Source organism: Lepidochelys kempii, chromosome 2 (genome assembly GCF_965140265.1).
Source record: "Lepidochelys kempii isolate rLepKem1 chromosome 2, rLepKem1.hap2, whole genome shotgun sequence".
In the NCBI taxonomy this organism is placed as follows: domain Eukaryota; kingdom Metazoa; phylum Chordata; order Testudines; family Cheloniidae; genus Lepidochelys; species Lepidochelys kempii.
Genome location: NC_133257.1, coordinates 206,488,272 through 206,502,712, shown reverse-complemented (window position 1 = coordinate 206,502,712; position 14,441 = coordinate 206,488,272). Strand labels below are relative to the sequence as shown.

Sequence of the window (14,441 nt, the reverse complement as noted above, 5' to 3'; positions counted from 1 at the left end):
AAGGTGCCACAAGTACTCCTTTTCTTTTTGCGAATACAGACTAACACGGCTGTTCCTCTGAAACCTATGTTAGGATTGGTTAGTTAAATTTTAGTAGAATGATTGGTTAAGGTATAGCTAAGAATATTACTATATAAATTAGGGGCAAACAGGAAGTAAGTTGGGATTCGGAAATAAGGAAAAGGAACTTGTATTTAAGCTTGCTGGAAGTTCACCCCAAAAAACATTGAATTGTTTGCACCTTCGGACTTCAGGTATTGTTGCTCTCTGTTCATGTGAGAAGGACCAGGGAAGTGGGAGAGTGAAGGAATAAACTCTCTAACAAGCACTCACAAAGAGATTCTATGGATGCACAATGACCATGAGGGTACGACTTCAAGAAATAACCTGGAGGAGACAAGGATACACTTGCCACATCAGTGACAGTGGTGGATGAGGAATCAGGCCTGTTCACTGAGGAGTGACACTTCTGTCAGGTGGAATTCCATACCCTGGTTGTTTGCTGCGTGGAGGATGGGGATGGACTTCCACCATTACTGGTAACTACTTTGACCCTTACATCGGCCTGCACGCTGAAGTACTAACACAACTGTCAGACCATGTGCCCTGCCCAAATACACAATAAAATCATCCTAGGAAAGATCATGCCACATCTGTCAAGTCTTTGACTCTGCACCACAAAAGCAGCCTTCAGTAGCAGGTCCAAAAGGCTGTGCACTACTTATTCCTATCCTTATTATGTTTCTCCAACTTCTTCCCCTTGGACGCTTTACAAAGTGTGTCAGTGTTGCACACCATAATCTCAGACTTGATCCATGTTTTGGGGCTGAACAAATGCTCAAACTCAGTATAGAAATGACAGGTCTGCCTTCCCAATCTGGACATCCAATTATTGTCTCATACCTCATTAAGCTGCACTTCCATGTACTTAAGTTTTGTCCTGGCTCTATGACAGACACCAGACTCAGTCAGACACGATAACACCTTGACCAGAAACAAGGTGTCCAGGCTGTGGAGTTCAAAGGAGACTTTACTCATAGCCTCAGACCAGAAAGCAAAGAAAGCCCTGCTTGTCTACCTTGAGATAGCTGGCAGCAAAACAACAGGGAGGCTTTTCTGTGACAAGCAAATGTTCAGATCCAAAAGTGGAAAGCAGTATGCACAAGAACAGAGCAATCTCACGGAAGTGAATGCTGATGCGGTGGTGTACATTATAGTTGTCTGAAGTGAAGGCAGGGTATTACATACACGTAAAATGACTATCTGGATGGTTGCCCCAAAAAGGAGCAATCTTGTCTAGCGCGGTTACTGAAGGTGGACAAAGCGCTAAGACTAACTGATACAGCTACAATGCCTATGCTTCCCACCTACTTTAGCATTGAACTAATTCAGAATTAACTAGTTAGGGAAATTACAACATTCAGAAGCAGTCGTAATGTTGTTAGAAGCACTATTGTGTATGGATGTCATATGTTTCAAAAGCATTCCATGTGCTTGAACTGACCCTGGAAATGCCAGCATTCTCTAGTGTGGGCAGATGCAAGGACAGGCTCACAAGGAGAAGGGAACACACAGGAAACCACATCATGCACTCTCCTCCCCGAAGCAGGAAAGGTTCATGATGACACTAGACTCGAGCCCTAGGCCCTCCTCCTGGAGGGAGGCTGTGCAAATCCTGGGCGTCTACCCTCCTCCCTCGAAGCCTGTGCAGTCATAGGCTCTTCTGACACGCTATAACTGGACCCTCCAAAGTGGGTAGAAGGCAAAAAGTTTATTGGCGCATTTCCTACTGGACACCTTCCTAACTCAGGGGCCTGCTTTTGGACAGATAAATATCCATGGGTGTGAGAGTAGAAAGAAGAATGCTGCAGGCCCTCTCTCGCCCCTGCCACAGCTCCACCTGCTTTTACCCCCCTCCATTTCTGGTAGTGGAAAGAAGTGCCAGGCTTTATCACAGCAGCTTGCCATCAGATCATCTTGCTTCTCCCACACTCTCCTGGATCTTGACAACTGTTTTTTATAGCTGCCATATCATCCTCTGTTCCGTGTAAGCATATAGTGGGAGAGGCAATTTCTCCAGTAGTCCAGACTTAAGACAGGGATCTTTAAGGATTAATGTCAATACTTTGACATGCATATGAAAGCAAATGCAGCCTTTACTAATACACACTCTGTAGCTAGCACCAGCAACTAGGTGAACATCTGAATTCTACACCAGGTGAAGCTTCTAAATGGTCTTTCAAAGGCAGACTCACCAAAGGTGCATCATCCAAATCTACAGTCCAAGCAAGGATTATATCAGAGAGAAATGGCTGTAATAAGCCATTACCAGTCACAGGAAACAAAGTCCTTTTGTTTATAGGTGCCACCGAGTACATTATCTATCACAGAATGGAGCAAGGTTAATCTTCAGGTGCTCACACTGATATCAAATATGTATGCAATACAATACTCTGTTTTCAAGGTTGTTTTTTCTGATTTCTGAATTATAAAAGTGATGTTGTTTCTACTATGCCCAGAGAACAAGGTGATGAGTCCTCTGTAGTAAGACTCTGAACACTCTCTCTCTCTCATTCCTTCTAGACTCTACTCAGGAACACAGCAATTCTAGTTCTTCCTCAATTATCATACCAAGACACAGAGAGCATATTAAAAGGCATAATCAACTTCTAAATTTTGGTCAGCCCAGGTAACAATATAATACTACATCAAAAATCAAAACTAAAATCACATTGGTTCAAGTCAAGCACCACATTAATAGGCTCATAGTGGTGCATTTTAGTGCGTATACGCGCCTCTGAATGATCAGCTACCAAGCATTAGGGCACCATCTGCATGGCCTTAGGTCAAGATTTCTACTTCCATTGTGCAGCAAATAAAAGGACCATGATAATAGTGGTATTCTGGGAATGCTGAGTACATTCTATTAAAAGAGTTAATATCAAAGAACTAATTAAACCATGTGTAATGATCAGAACTATTATTTGTCCATTCTACTGTACAGTGAATTTTAGCTTTTTCAGAAAACAAGCTTTTTCAGAAGATTCAAGATAATCATATTTTGTACATAGAATAATTAAAACTAAACAACTAATATGCATCATTTAACTGCTCAGAGACCTCCTTTTAGGATCAAGGATTCATTTTATATGGCTGGTTTACCAGATGTACCCTTTATTTCCATCTGATCTATTAGTAAATACAAAATAAATAAATAAAGTACTGCAGAATTCATATAAAGGCTCCTTACACAGATTCTTCTCTCTCATATGATCTATTTACTATATTTTTAATACATACGAAGAAAACCAAACAAAAAAATTAAGATTCTAATGTTTGTAGAAGCTAAGCACCATATTTCACAAGAGTATCTTAACAAGGGGAAACAAACCTTTTCAGGACAGCTGTAAAATAAACAAAGCGGGTAGCTATCCAATGCACATATTTGTTTTGTATAAAAAATGCACTACAGCGTAACACAAAATGGTTCTGAGCACTTGCTTGGCTTTTTAGCGTATACATGTATAGAGGGATGACAAATAAGACTGATTACAGAGTTGAGGTGAAGGTGGATTAAGATAACATCCTTAGGTACCTCTGATAAGACTTTCACCATCAGATCCATATAAGCTTTTCACTCTCAGAAAACAGAACTGTTTAACTGGTGATCCTCTTTTTATATTCCATGAAGAAAAGACGAAGTGAAAGATGAAAAAGAAATCTTATGGGCACCGCCTGATCATCTTTATATTATTTCTCATAAGAGTTACAGCCTACCTTTAACAGTATCCTCACATTCTGTGTTTAGTAGGCATGATCCTTTCTATGTTTTTTCCACGGAAGAGAAACACACTATTGCAAATTTTTTCAGATTATCTATTAAATATGTTCTATGCTAGTGCAATGTGGCATGAAGCCTTTGAGTTAAACTGAAGATGACATCAAACATTCCCTTGTCTAACCTCCAGACTTACTTGGATGCAGTATTGTAAATGATGAACAGTCAATAGAAATAGTACAGTATTCCTTCCTAGCTCAATTGGGGCCTATTCCAAATCCCACTGGAATCAATTGAAAGATTCCTATTGACTCTATAAGGGGTTGGTCAGGCCTTAAATCCATAAATCCTCGAAAGAAAAAAAATCAGACATTGCAACATGTTACAAATGTTTATTTTCATCTGCTTTTGCTGTAAAACACATAGATCAAATATTAAGCCATGAAAAAATCCCATCAATGGTATCCACAATATGAGAACACCTGTTACAGCAACAAAAATCATGTCATTGCATCCTTAAATAAAACAGCTCCATTAGCTTCCACGTGAATGGATGTAGAATGAATTTCTGACAGTAACAATATTTATATTTTATGATAATGTAAGGTCAAATCCTAAATAAAACTCAAGGGAATCAGAGGTGGATCTGGAAAGCCATAGTTTGTTTGGATGTGATAGATTTTTAAAACAATAACCCTTGAGAGCATGCAATGAAATCTGGTAAATATCTTTATCTGTATTTGATAACAAACAATAACTAACTAAAATATGAGTATTAGTGGATTTGTCTGTGCCATTTTTATTGGATGGTGAACTGCATATAATCAAAATGTCTTTCCCATTGGCTTCTTTCATCACTGCCAATATAAATATGCAATATGTTGGAAAAAAATCAGGGTGGTTAAAACAGATGTCAAGAGGGTTTCATTCTATGTCTATTAACTTTGAAAAAGGTCACTGCAGTCATAAGCCAATAGCACTTTAGTGACCGAAGGATAATTCATTGAATAATAAGGGACAATTACCTCCTCACTACATAAAGAATGTTCCCATTCTCTAGATACCATCACAAGCACCATGCAATTAAGGCTGAAAACAAACATCAGGATCTGCTTTGTTCCTCCTATATGCCTTCCCTTATTTTACTGACCAAATCAGAAGAAATGTTTGGGGTCCAGTTCTCCTCTCACACCAATGTAAAATTCATAGGTCCACTGACTATAGTTAGACCAGCATAAATCAGGAGTAACACAACTTAAGTATATGGAGTTATGCTACTGTAAACATTAGGAGAATAAGCCCTATTTACTATTCCTTATTAGTTGTGTTGCAGTTGCAGATAGGTGCTCCAGCCATTATGGGGGCCCCTTTGTGCAAGACATTCTTCACACACAGAGGGTAAAAGTTTCAACAGTGTAAGTGACTTAAGAGCCTACATTCCAGTGAGTTTCACTCGATCATTCACAGAATTGACTTTCAATGTGAGTTAGACTTTTAAATCACATAGGTGCTTTTGAAAATTTGACCCATATTAAAAAGATGTTCCCTTGCCCCCAAAGAGCTTACACTCTCTTGTTTTGCTTCTGAAACCTAAACCATGATGCTGAAAGAAGTTAATTGCTTTGGTGGCAGAATAAGAGAGAACTTACATTCTCTGCTTGATATAACTGTTGTTGATGGAGCTGGGGACAAGTTTTGCACTGCTAAAAATTCAGAACTGGTCCAGTTAAAGAGTCCTTTCTCAGACCATAAAAGGACTGAACTAGAGATGGCAGGTCCCATCTTCCAGAACACTACCTTGTGTGGCAGAAGATGGTAGATCAGTGGCTATGAAAACTAGTCAAGCCATACTGCATAAAAAAATTCAGTGGGTCTCAAAACAGTTTCATTGCACATAGGCATGCAAACACAAAAGAGAGAAGGCTCTGTAGGCCTGGATGATTAAGACTATTGAGTGCATGTAAATGAGATTTTAAAAATACATTTTCAGGGCACAACACCCTGAACACAACACAATTTTTAATGCTCTCCTGAAATATAAGCCACTATGATATAAGGTATATGCCCAGTAACAGAACAAAAAAGAGTAATCTTCACCTAATGAGTGATCATCCAAGTTGAGGAAAAGAGGCAATTTAGTTTATTTTAAACATACTAATTCACTGACGGTACTTTTGACATAATTTTCAGTAGGTTGGATTGTTGTTTTTCTTTTAAGATCTCTCTTAGATAACAAAAGTCTTTCTGACAAAGCAACTATGATTGAGGAGCAAATCCCCTAAATCTGCAGAAGCAGCTACACCCCTGCTGAAAAGAATCACAAGTCAGTATCACTATTTAAAACATAGACAAAGCTTTGCTGAAGTACCTGGGCCTCCCCTCCCCACACTCTTCAAAGGCTAAAGATTAGGTCCTTTAGAGATAATTGTATCTCCTACACCACCAGATGCAAAGATTTTGATTATTGATATAAGAATTATTACAGCTGTGGAAATACTGGACATGGTGCAAACTTAATACAAATGTATCTTTAGGCTTTGTCCAGCATCATTATTAAGAATTATTTTGTTGATTAAAAGTTTGAGATGTTGTTTTCCTAGTTCTTTTGTATCAAGAGACTAACTACAATTATTAATATTTTTATAACAGGTATGTATGTTTAATTGTTGTTTTATTGCACACAAAGGCCCATATGTTCATGCAAGCTACATGGCAGAAAAAGTAGCAACTAACTACAAAACCTGCTTTTAATTTCTATACACTACACAAAACATCCTACATATGATGGTGCCATACTAACTTTCAATACAAAAATGATTTCACACAGCTGATGCACAAGAAGTGTGAGGAATCTCCAAAAATGAAAAACTGGTCATGACAACACCGGATGCTAATCGGTACATTACCGTGGGGGGGTAAAAGTGTTACATTACACATATCTGATATTAAGTTAATGCTGTTCTGAGCAGCAATACTTTATTATCGGCAAAATTCAGGTATTACCAATATATGTGTCTGTGGAAATCTAAGCACGCTGGGGCCATTAGCAAATGGCAAGGGTAGGTGGCCTTTGTGCCAGACTGCAGGGGCTCAGAAAAGATTCTTGCTTCTTTCATACACTGTGGTCACCCACTTCAGATCTGCATTTTACTGAGTACTCCACAGCTTCTTCCATGCAATATCTTAAGTTTTTCTCTTTCTCTACATTTATTGTTTCTAGCACCTGTTAGTACCAAAGTGAGCATACAGCCCAAGTTGACCATTGTAAGTCCTAGTTTTGAGCAAGCTTTATGCACGCAGGTCATGGGAATTCTCTTTTCACAGACACACCCTTTTTTTTTTTTTAACCTCATCTCTCTGGTCCTTGATTATATAGACCCCTTTGCCTTAATGTTTCATGAGGGCTTGAAATTAGTGAAGGCATTAGGATCCAAAAATGATTAGCACAGTTGAACTTCAGAACTAACATACTTTCTTTTCCTCTGGTGAGCTACATATTAGAATATCCAGATTGATTTGTACTTTCCTCGATCACTTTGAAAATATTGTGCCAAAATTTTTCTGCCTTCATTATGTCACTCAATTTCTCTTTTGCGGGTTTCTTTTTTTCCTAATAATTCCACTACTTAGTGTGACAGCTTACCCTTTTCCATTATCAATCCCAATGTTTGGGAACAGAGTAAAAATTTCCATTAAAAAAAAAGTTCCAGCTTTAAGTCTTGACAGTGAAAGACACCGTATGAATGTGGTACTAACTGGGAGGACGTGCAGCAACATCATGTTGTATTTTCTAGAGCAAGTTATACTGAATTATTCAGTTACTGTAAGTTGTCTATTTTGTGTGGTCTTAGTACAACGAAAGGCTGAAAGATTCCCTTTTGATGCTTCAGAATCTCAGTTAAGTACTATATCATACAACCCGCACAAAGGAGAAGAATGTACTCAGCCTTGATTCTTCACTACTCTCCCCCACCACCCTCCCACAGAGGTAATCAATTTAGCACCTAGTGTGATATCAGCACCAACCTGATCTGCACACTGGAGAAATAGTAAACTCGGGCCAACGGAAGCCATGAAGGTAAGAAAACTGATGCAATAAATAATATGAGTAAGAATTCTAACTGAATCTCTGTTTGAGCACCCCAAGACCAAAAGAGCATGATACTTGCACTGTTAAACCTTCAGGGAGCTAGTGTGCTGTGCTCTTCTGGCTGGAGTTCAACTACTGAAAAGTGCTAGTAAGAAGTAGAATATGAAGAATCAAATCACAGAGTGCCAGTAATGTGACCTACGCAGTAGGCTTCAGCAACTGTGAGAAAACCAGAAGATGAAATTTAAATCTGAATAATGAATGAATTTAAGGACTGCTCTGCAAAATGAAAGACTGTATATAGTATTGTATCTGTTCCCCCTTACCACATATTCCTACCTTCCACAAAGCTAATACAATCAGATAGGACCACAGTATCGACCATGTCTCCTGTGGAATCTGCCATTCTGTTGAAGCAAGCACCAAACATTTTATTTTCAGTCTTCCTGCCCTGCTGGGACCTACCTGTAGCTGCCCTTGACTCCCTGCACACTCCAAAACTGGAGTTAATTGGATTAGAGTCCATGCCCTCTGTGCCATTCCATGGATCAGGGAGCCACAGCTGAAGTTCAGCTTCTAGCCAGGGAGTAGGAAAGTCAAATGTGTGGATTAGTGAGCTGGACTGCCTGCATAGCAGCCAAACCCCAGGAGGCAGGGAGATGATCCCACAAAGCAAGCTACAACCCTCCCTTCCCCGCACCTTCCATCATCCCTGCTTCCTCGAACATATATGGAGAAGGAGGCTCTGAGTCTGGACAACATCATGGAAGCCAAAGCCGACTGGGTAGAGCCAGGCCATCTCAAGGGTATGAAAAAATCCTAGAAAATAATTACCATAGAAAATAATCATTGATGAATTTTACATTAATGAGTATTTTCATCTAGGAACTATAGGTACATGTGTTTGTGTGGAGGCAGAGGATGGGAATGAGGGTTATCTGTTATGGCGACAGAATAAGTTAACATTGTTATGGAATGGAGGGGTTGTTCCTTCAGAATTTAGTCCCATTGCAACAGAGAGTACCTGGGGTCCCTTTGATAGGCCTAGATAATTATTCTTGAGTAAGCCTAACCAACCCAGAAGGCTGCACCATACAGTCATAAAACCAGACTGTAGCATTGGGATGGGTCTGTGGCACCAAACAAGAGTTTAATTATTCTTTACCTGCCAAGCACAAAAAGAGATGGCAATCCTCCCAGCTCATCTGCACCAGTTATTTCATCTATCTGTTATGGCAGTTGCTTGCTGTAGGTACCAATTAATACATAAAATTAACATTAGGGCTCTACCAAAAAAAAAAATCTATTGACAGACATCAAATTCTGTCACACTTGCATTCATGAATTTTGTATTTCTAAGTAAGTAAAGCAACTACAGAATTTCTCTAAAATGTCATCCACTGGCACTTGAAAATGAGAAATATTAAAAGGGAATTTTGGTGCCTAAAATATAAAGGCCAGTTTTTGCTATCCTTAATCACAGTAAGTTGTACCTTACTCTTTGAATACTGGTGGCAAAAACTGACCCTTTCTAGTTTTGACGAATTAAAATACACTTTGTAGCTCCCCCCTTCCACATACAGTGCAAAATGACCAAATTAAAATAAATTACTTTGCTACTACACAAGATTCATCGTAACGCTATGAAAATATACACTATCAGAATTGTGTATTATGTTTAAGACCCCAGTGTTCCAATCTGACTCATATGGGCAGACCAATGGGACTCTATGTTGTAAGGATCCATTCACACAAAACAGATTGCAGGACCAAGTCTAAATTAATAATAAACCTTAACTGTTTGCATACCTATTACCCAGGACATTTTATTTAATTTTTTAAATTAATAATACAATCAAATCTAATCCTATTGTTTTTATTCTTATACAAAGTACAAAAGAAGTCTTCAAAATCATCATTTATTCTTAAAAGAAATATTACCATGTACTCTATATGTCCAAAATTAATCCCTTCCTGATTGTGTTGAGAATGATTTTGACATATACAGAGAATATTATAGTATTATGCTCACAACACACACATAGCGAAGACATTCTCATAAGCCCCCATTTTCAGATGCTTATAACCTTTCAAAAAATTTCCCTTTCAGGTGAAATTTCTCATGACAAAATTGAAGACTTTTGGAAAGTTCAGGAAGTTTTGTTAGGACTTTTTTCAAGCTGCTCCATGAGAGTACTGGGGTCTTACTCATGTGGAAGAGCTTTCAGGGTCTTAGTCTGAAAGAACTGTGACCTGTGTTCAATTTAACACATGTAACTCCCAATGACTTTAGTGGGAGTTGCATCCATATATCTTGAGGGTATAACAAAGTCAAACTAATCCCTGACTTCAATAAAGTTGTAGTGACTTACACTGAGGTTGAATTTAGCTCAGAATTCTTCACCAGGTAAGAATTTTTCCAATTGATTTTACTGACAACTTCAATAGGACGTATTTTTAAAACATCAAACTGGAAATCCACTTAAGATCCAATCTGCACCAAACTCAGCATGACAGACTTCTGAGCCCGTGCAGTGACTACCAGCTTCCATCAGGAAAAAAAAAAACTTTTGACATATTTGTATAAAACTGATATAGAATAAATGTTATAGGTGTTTGAAAATCACAAGCACTATAAGCTGTTTTCCACACATTTGGGTAATGTTATTTGACTGTGTGATCCCACATGGAAGAACCCTCAAATAAATGTACTCAAAGCAATGTCATATCACATGCTCATATGAACATATGTGTGGGTATTTAATCTGTGATCCATTGCAACTTTCTTTTAGAGAAAATAAAAGCATTACATACATATATATATTAATGTAATATTAATTTTAAATGCACAAATATTAGGAAATTAAGTGTATAGTTTCCTAAGGTAACTCAGCCTAATGTAACTTCCCCCTCATGCATATGAGATATTCTGTACAACTGTGTATCAGTGATTCTCTAATTACGGTCCACAGGCCGCAATCAGGTAGTACGTGGCTTCATTTATAGTATGACTTCCCAACCTGGGAGTGCAAACAGATTCAAACGGGAATGGACTGTCATGACCACCTTCCCTTTATTTATGTCTAGCTGGGAGAGAAGTCCCAAAACGTTTTCCTGTTGTAACATGGCTCATTGTATGGGGAAAGGTTGAGAATCACTGGTTTATAGTATAGTATCAAAATGAGAATCCATTATAACAACACTCATTAAGATTATAACAAGAGTATACTATGTATTTTTCAGTTTGAGATATGGCATGCTAAATCTGAAAGTCTGAGAATGGCTGCTGTATATGATTTTATCACATATATGTAAAAGTGTATGGTTATGGAAAACATACCTTGGAATTTCCTGTTTTGCAATGTAAATCTCACCTATAACACTGTATTAATACAGTATTTGACACTCAATTTTTAAGTCTAATTTTAAAGTTTATTACTTCATCAAAACCTCAATTATTTTTTTCAAATGTTTGGGCCTGCTTATTAAAGAAGTCATAAAATGGAACAGCATGTGTGTTTCATCATTGTATAGTAGCACGCTGCTTACTTATTTTTTACTGAATCATAGCAAATCTAATTATTTACACCTTCTTTATAATTTAGTCCTCTTTCAGATTAAAACGAATCAAGATTCACTAACCTGTCAAATTTCTACTTTGAAGAAAATTATATTTCTGACAGCTTAATTTACATTCTGTTAATAAAACACAGCAAAGCAGTTACACAGAAGGGGTTGCCTAAAAGTCACTGTAACACCCCTGCTAAATGGGACAACAAAAATAAGGTCTGATAACGCAGTGTAATTTGTAGCTGTGTCAGTCCCAAGGTATTAGCAAGACAAGGTGGGTGAGGTAGTATTGTTTATTCAACCAACTTTTGCTGGTGAGAGACACAAACTTTCGAGTTCTGTGTAAGCATGAAAGCTTGTATTTCTCACCAACAGAAGTTGGCCCAATAAAACATAAAAAGAAAAGGAGTACTTGTGGCCCCTTAGAGACTAACCAATGTATTTGAGCTTAAGCTTTCGTGAGCTACAGCTCACTTCATCGGAAAGTGAGCTGTAGCTCACGAAAGCTTATGCTCAAATACATTGGTTAGTCTCTAAGGGGCCACAAGTACTCCTTTTCTTTTTGCGAATACAGACTAACACGGCTGCTACTCTGAAACCAATAAAACATAGTATCCCACCCACCTTTATTTTCCCCTTATGATGCATCAAGTGTATTACATTCTAGACAGCAATTAAAAAAAAATGTAGCAGATCTGCTAACCTTTTTTTTTTTTTTAAACGAAGTTTATTCTAAGAAAACTCCATGTACAGAAGATAGGCCTCATGATTTATCTTTGGCTCACATATTAACCAAAAGATTTTTTTTAAAACTTTTTCGTAGTGTTAACTTTTGAATTTGCATAGCAAATCCGGGGTCATTCCTCACACATTCATACCTGCACGTTACTGCAAAGTGCTGTGCGGATACAAACCCAGGGGCACCCTCCCGGAGGCAACAGACTGACGAGTCATCACCCCACCTCCTGCTGCACAGTGCGCTGGGCATAATCCCTGCCCCCACTCCCGTCGGAGCGAGCGCAGGGCGGATCTTCCCGGAGAATTACTCGGGACCGTGGCATCCCAGGCAGGGGACTTGTTGAAAGCGCCTGCCTGATCAACACGGTGTCCCGAGGGGGGAGGGGGAGCGAGCTGCCCTACAGGTGATGACCAGGCAGGCGCAGCGCCCAGCCCCACGCCCCGCCGGCGGGACCCGGCTCCGAGGCCTGGCCGCGGCTCACCCGCAAATGGCAGCAGCAGAGCGCCGAGGAATCCCCGCCCGCGCTGCACCGAAGGGTTTCCTCCTTCCCCCCGGCTGCCGGAGCCGCACGGCGCCTCCTGACCCCAGGCGCGGCACCAGCCGCACGCAGACCTCGCCCTTGCAGCCGCCGCCGCCGCCGCTTAACCTCCGCCCCCGCCGGCGGGGCCCTGCTCCACGCCCACCCAGCCGCCGGCCTCCCCGACACCCTTCCTCCCCGGAGAGGCGCCTTCGGGGCAGCCAGGCTGCAGCGGGCAGGCAGCGCCCGATCCTCCCCACCACACCTAGCAACAGCGCTGACAGGACGCAGCAGCAGCAGCGAGGAGGAGGAGGAGGAAGCGGAATGGCTGCCGCGGCTCGCTGCCTCCCTCCCTCCCCGGAGCGCTGACAGCCAGAGCCGGGGCGGAAGCAGCAGGCGGCGTGTCGTGCCCGTCCTCCTCTTCCCCCCTCCCCGCGCCGCCTCCGGCTCGCCGCACTGCCTCCTGCCAAGGCAAACTAACTCCCCGCTGCAGCGGCGCCCCGCGTGGGCCCCCCCCCCTCCTCCCGCCCCATGCCCCCGTGTGCAGCCGCCCCAGCCTCCCCTCCCCACGCCTTGCCATGCCGCCTCCTGCACCTCACGCCTCCCCCCCCGCCCCGCTTCCCGCGCCCCCGAACACGCCCATGCCCAGTGTGCGGCCACCCCGGCACCTTCTCCCCCCGCCCTGCCCGTGCCCGGCAGGCAGCCCCACGCCCCTTGCACATGCACCCCCGCGCCCCAGCGCTGCGGGGGGTCCCCCTCCCGGCCGCTCACCGATGTGGTTGTCCTCAATGTGCTCGATGAGCTCAGCCAGGCTTGGGAAGTGGAGCCCGCAGCCCCCGAACCTGCAGGTATTGGAGAAGAAGGAGGCGGCGGCGATGCCTGTCATGGTGTTACATTGAGATCCCCCTGCAGTGCCTGCTCTGCCAGGGCCGCCGGCGGCAGGGCGGAGAGAGGCGGGGGAAAGGGGGAACGGGACAGAGAGATGGAGAGAGAGAGAGGGGGTGGGGAGGAGGAGGTGGCCGCGGCGGCAGCAGCAGCAGCGTCGGGAGCGGCGGAGGGGAGGGACGGGCTGGGTGGGGGGGAGATGAGGCAGCCGCAGCTGGGAGGAGGGACCAGTGCTGCGCTGTAACAGCTGTGCTACCCCAGCAGCCACCGCCGCCTCCAGCAGCAGCAGGATCAAGGGACCCAGGCCACACTCATCACCTTATCAGGGGAGACTTAGCAGCAGTTCACACTGGAAGTCACACCTCTCTGTTGTATAACAGACCCTCTGAGCACTGAAGTATCTATGTGAAGTTTGGAGGGGGGAAATGTTACATTTGTTTGTAACTTTATTTAACTTTTTCCAGTAACACACTGGGGGTGGGGAATTAAAAAAGAGCTCATTTTTGTTTGCCCCATAAAACCAATTTGCGATACTCTTAGTTGACTCCAACTAGTATCTTACACCATAATTAGCCTCACTTAAATCAGTGGGACTACTTGTGGAATAGGCTATGACTGCTTATTTTTACTAACAGTAGCATTATCTGGTTCACAGAGGGGGACCCACAGTACCAATTCACCAAGTGGTGTAAACCAATGGTTCTCAACCAGGGGTACACAAAGGTCTTCCAGGGGGTACATCAACTCATCTAGATATTTGCCTAGTTTTACAATAGGGTACATAAAAAGCACTAGCAAAGTCAGTACAAACTAAAATTTCATACAATGACTTGTTTGTAGTGCTCTGTATACTAAACACTGA

General features: G+C 41.8%; 1 protein-coding gene across 2 annotated transcripts in view; it reads right to left on the bottom strand.

Annotated features, from left to right (window-relative positions):
* Nucleotides 1-13,725, bottom strand: part of JAZF1 (JAZF zinc finger 1) — a 285,803-nt gene extending 272,078 nt beyond the window's left edge. The window contains exon 1 of one of the 2 annotated variants that reach the window (XM_073333623.1): nt 13,466-13,725. In XM_073333623.1, coding sequence (XP_073189724.1) covers nt 13,466-13,580 — 115 coding nt within the window. In that variant the 5' untranslated portion in view covers nt 13,581-13,725. Of the gene's footprint in view, nt 1-9,033; nt 11,812-13,465 lie in introns of those variants that run through there. The other variant, XM_073333625.1, reaches the window with a different exon arrangement.
* Nucleotides 13,726-14,441: the final 716 nt, after the last annotated feature.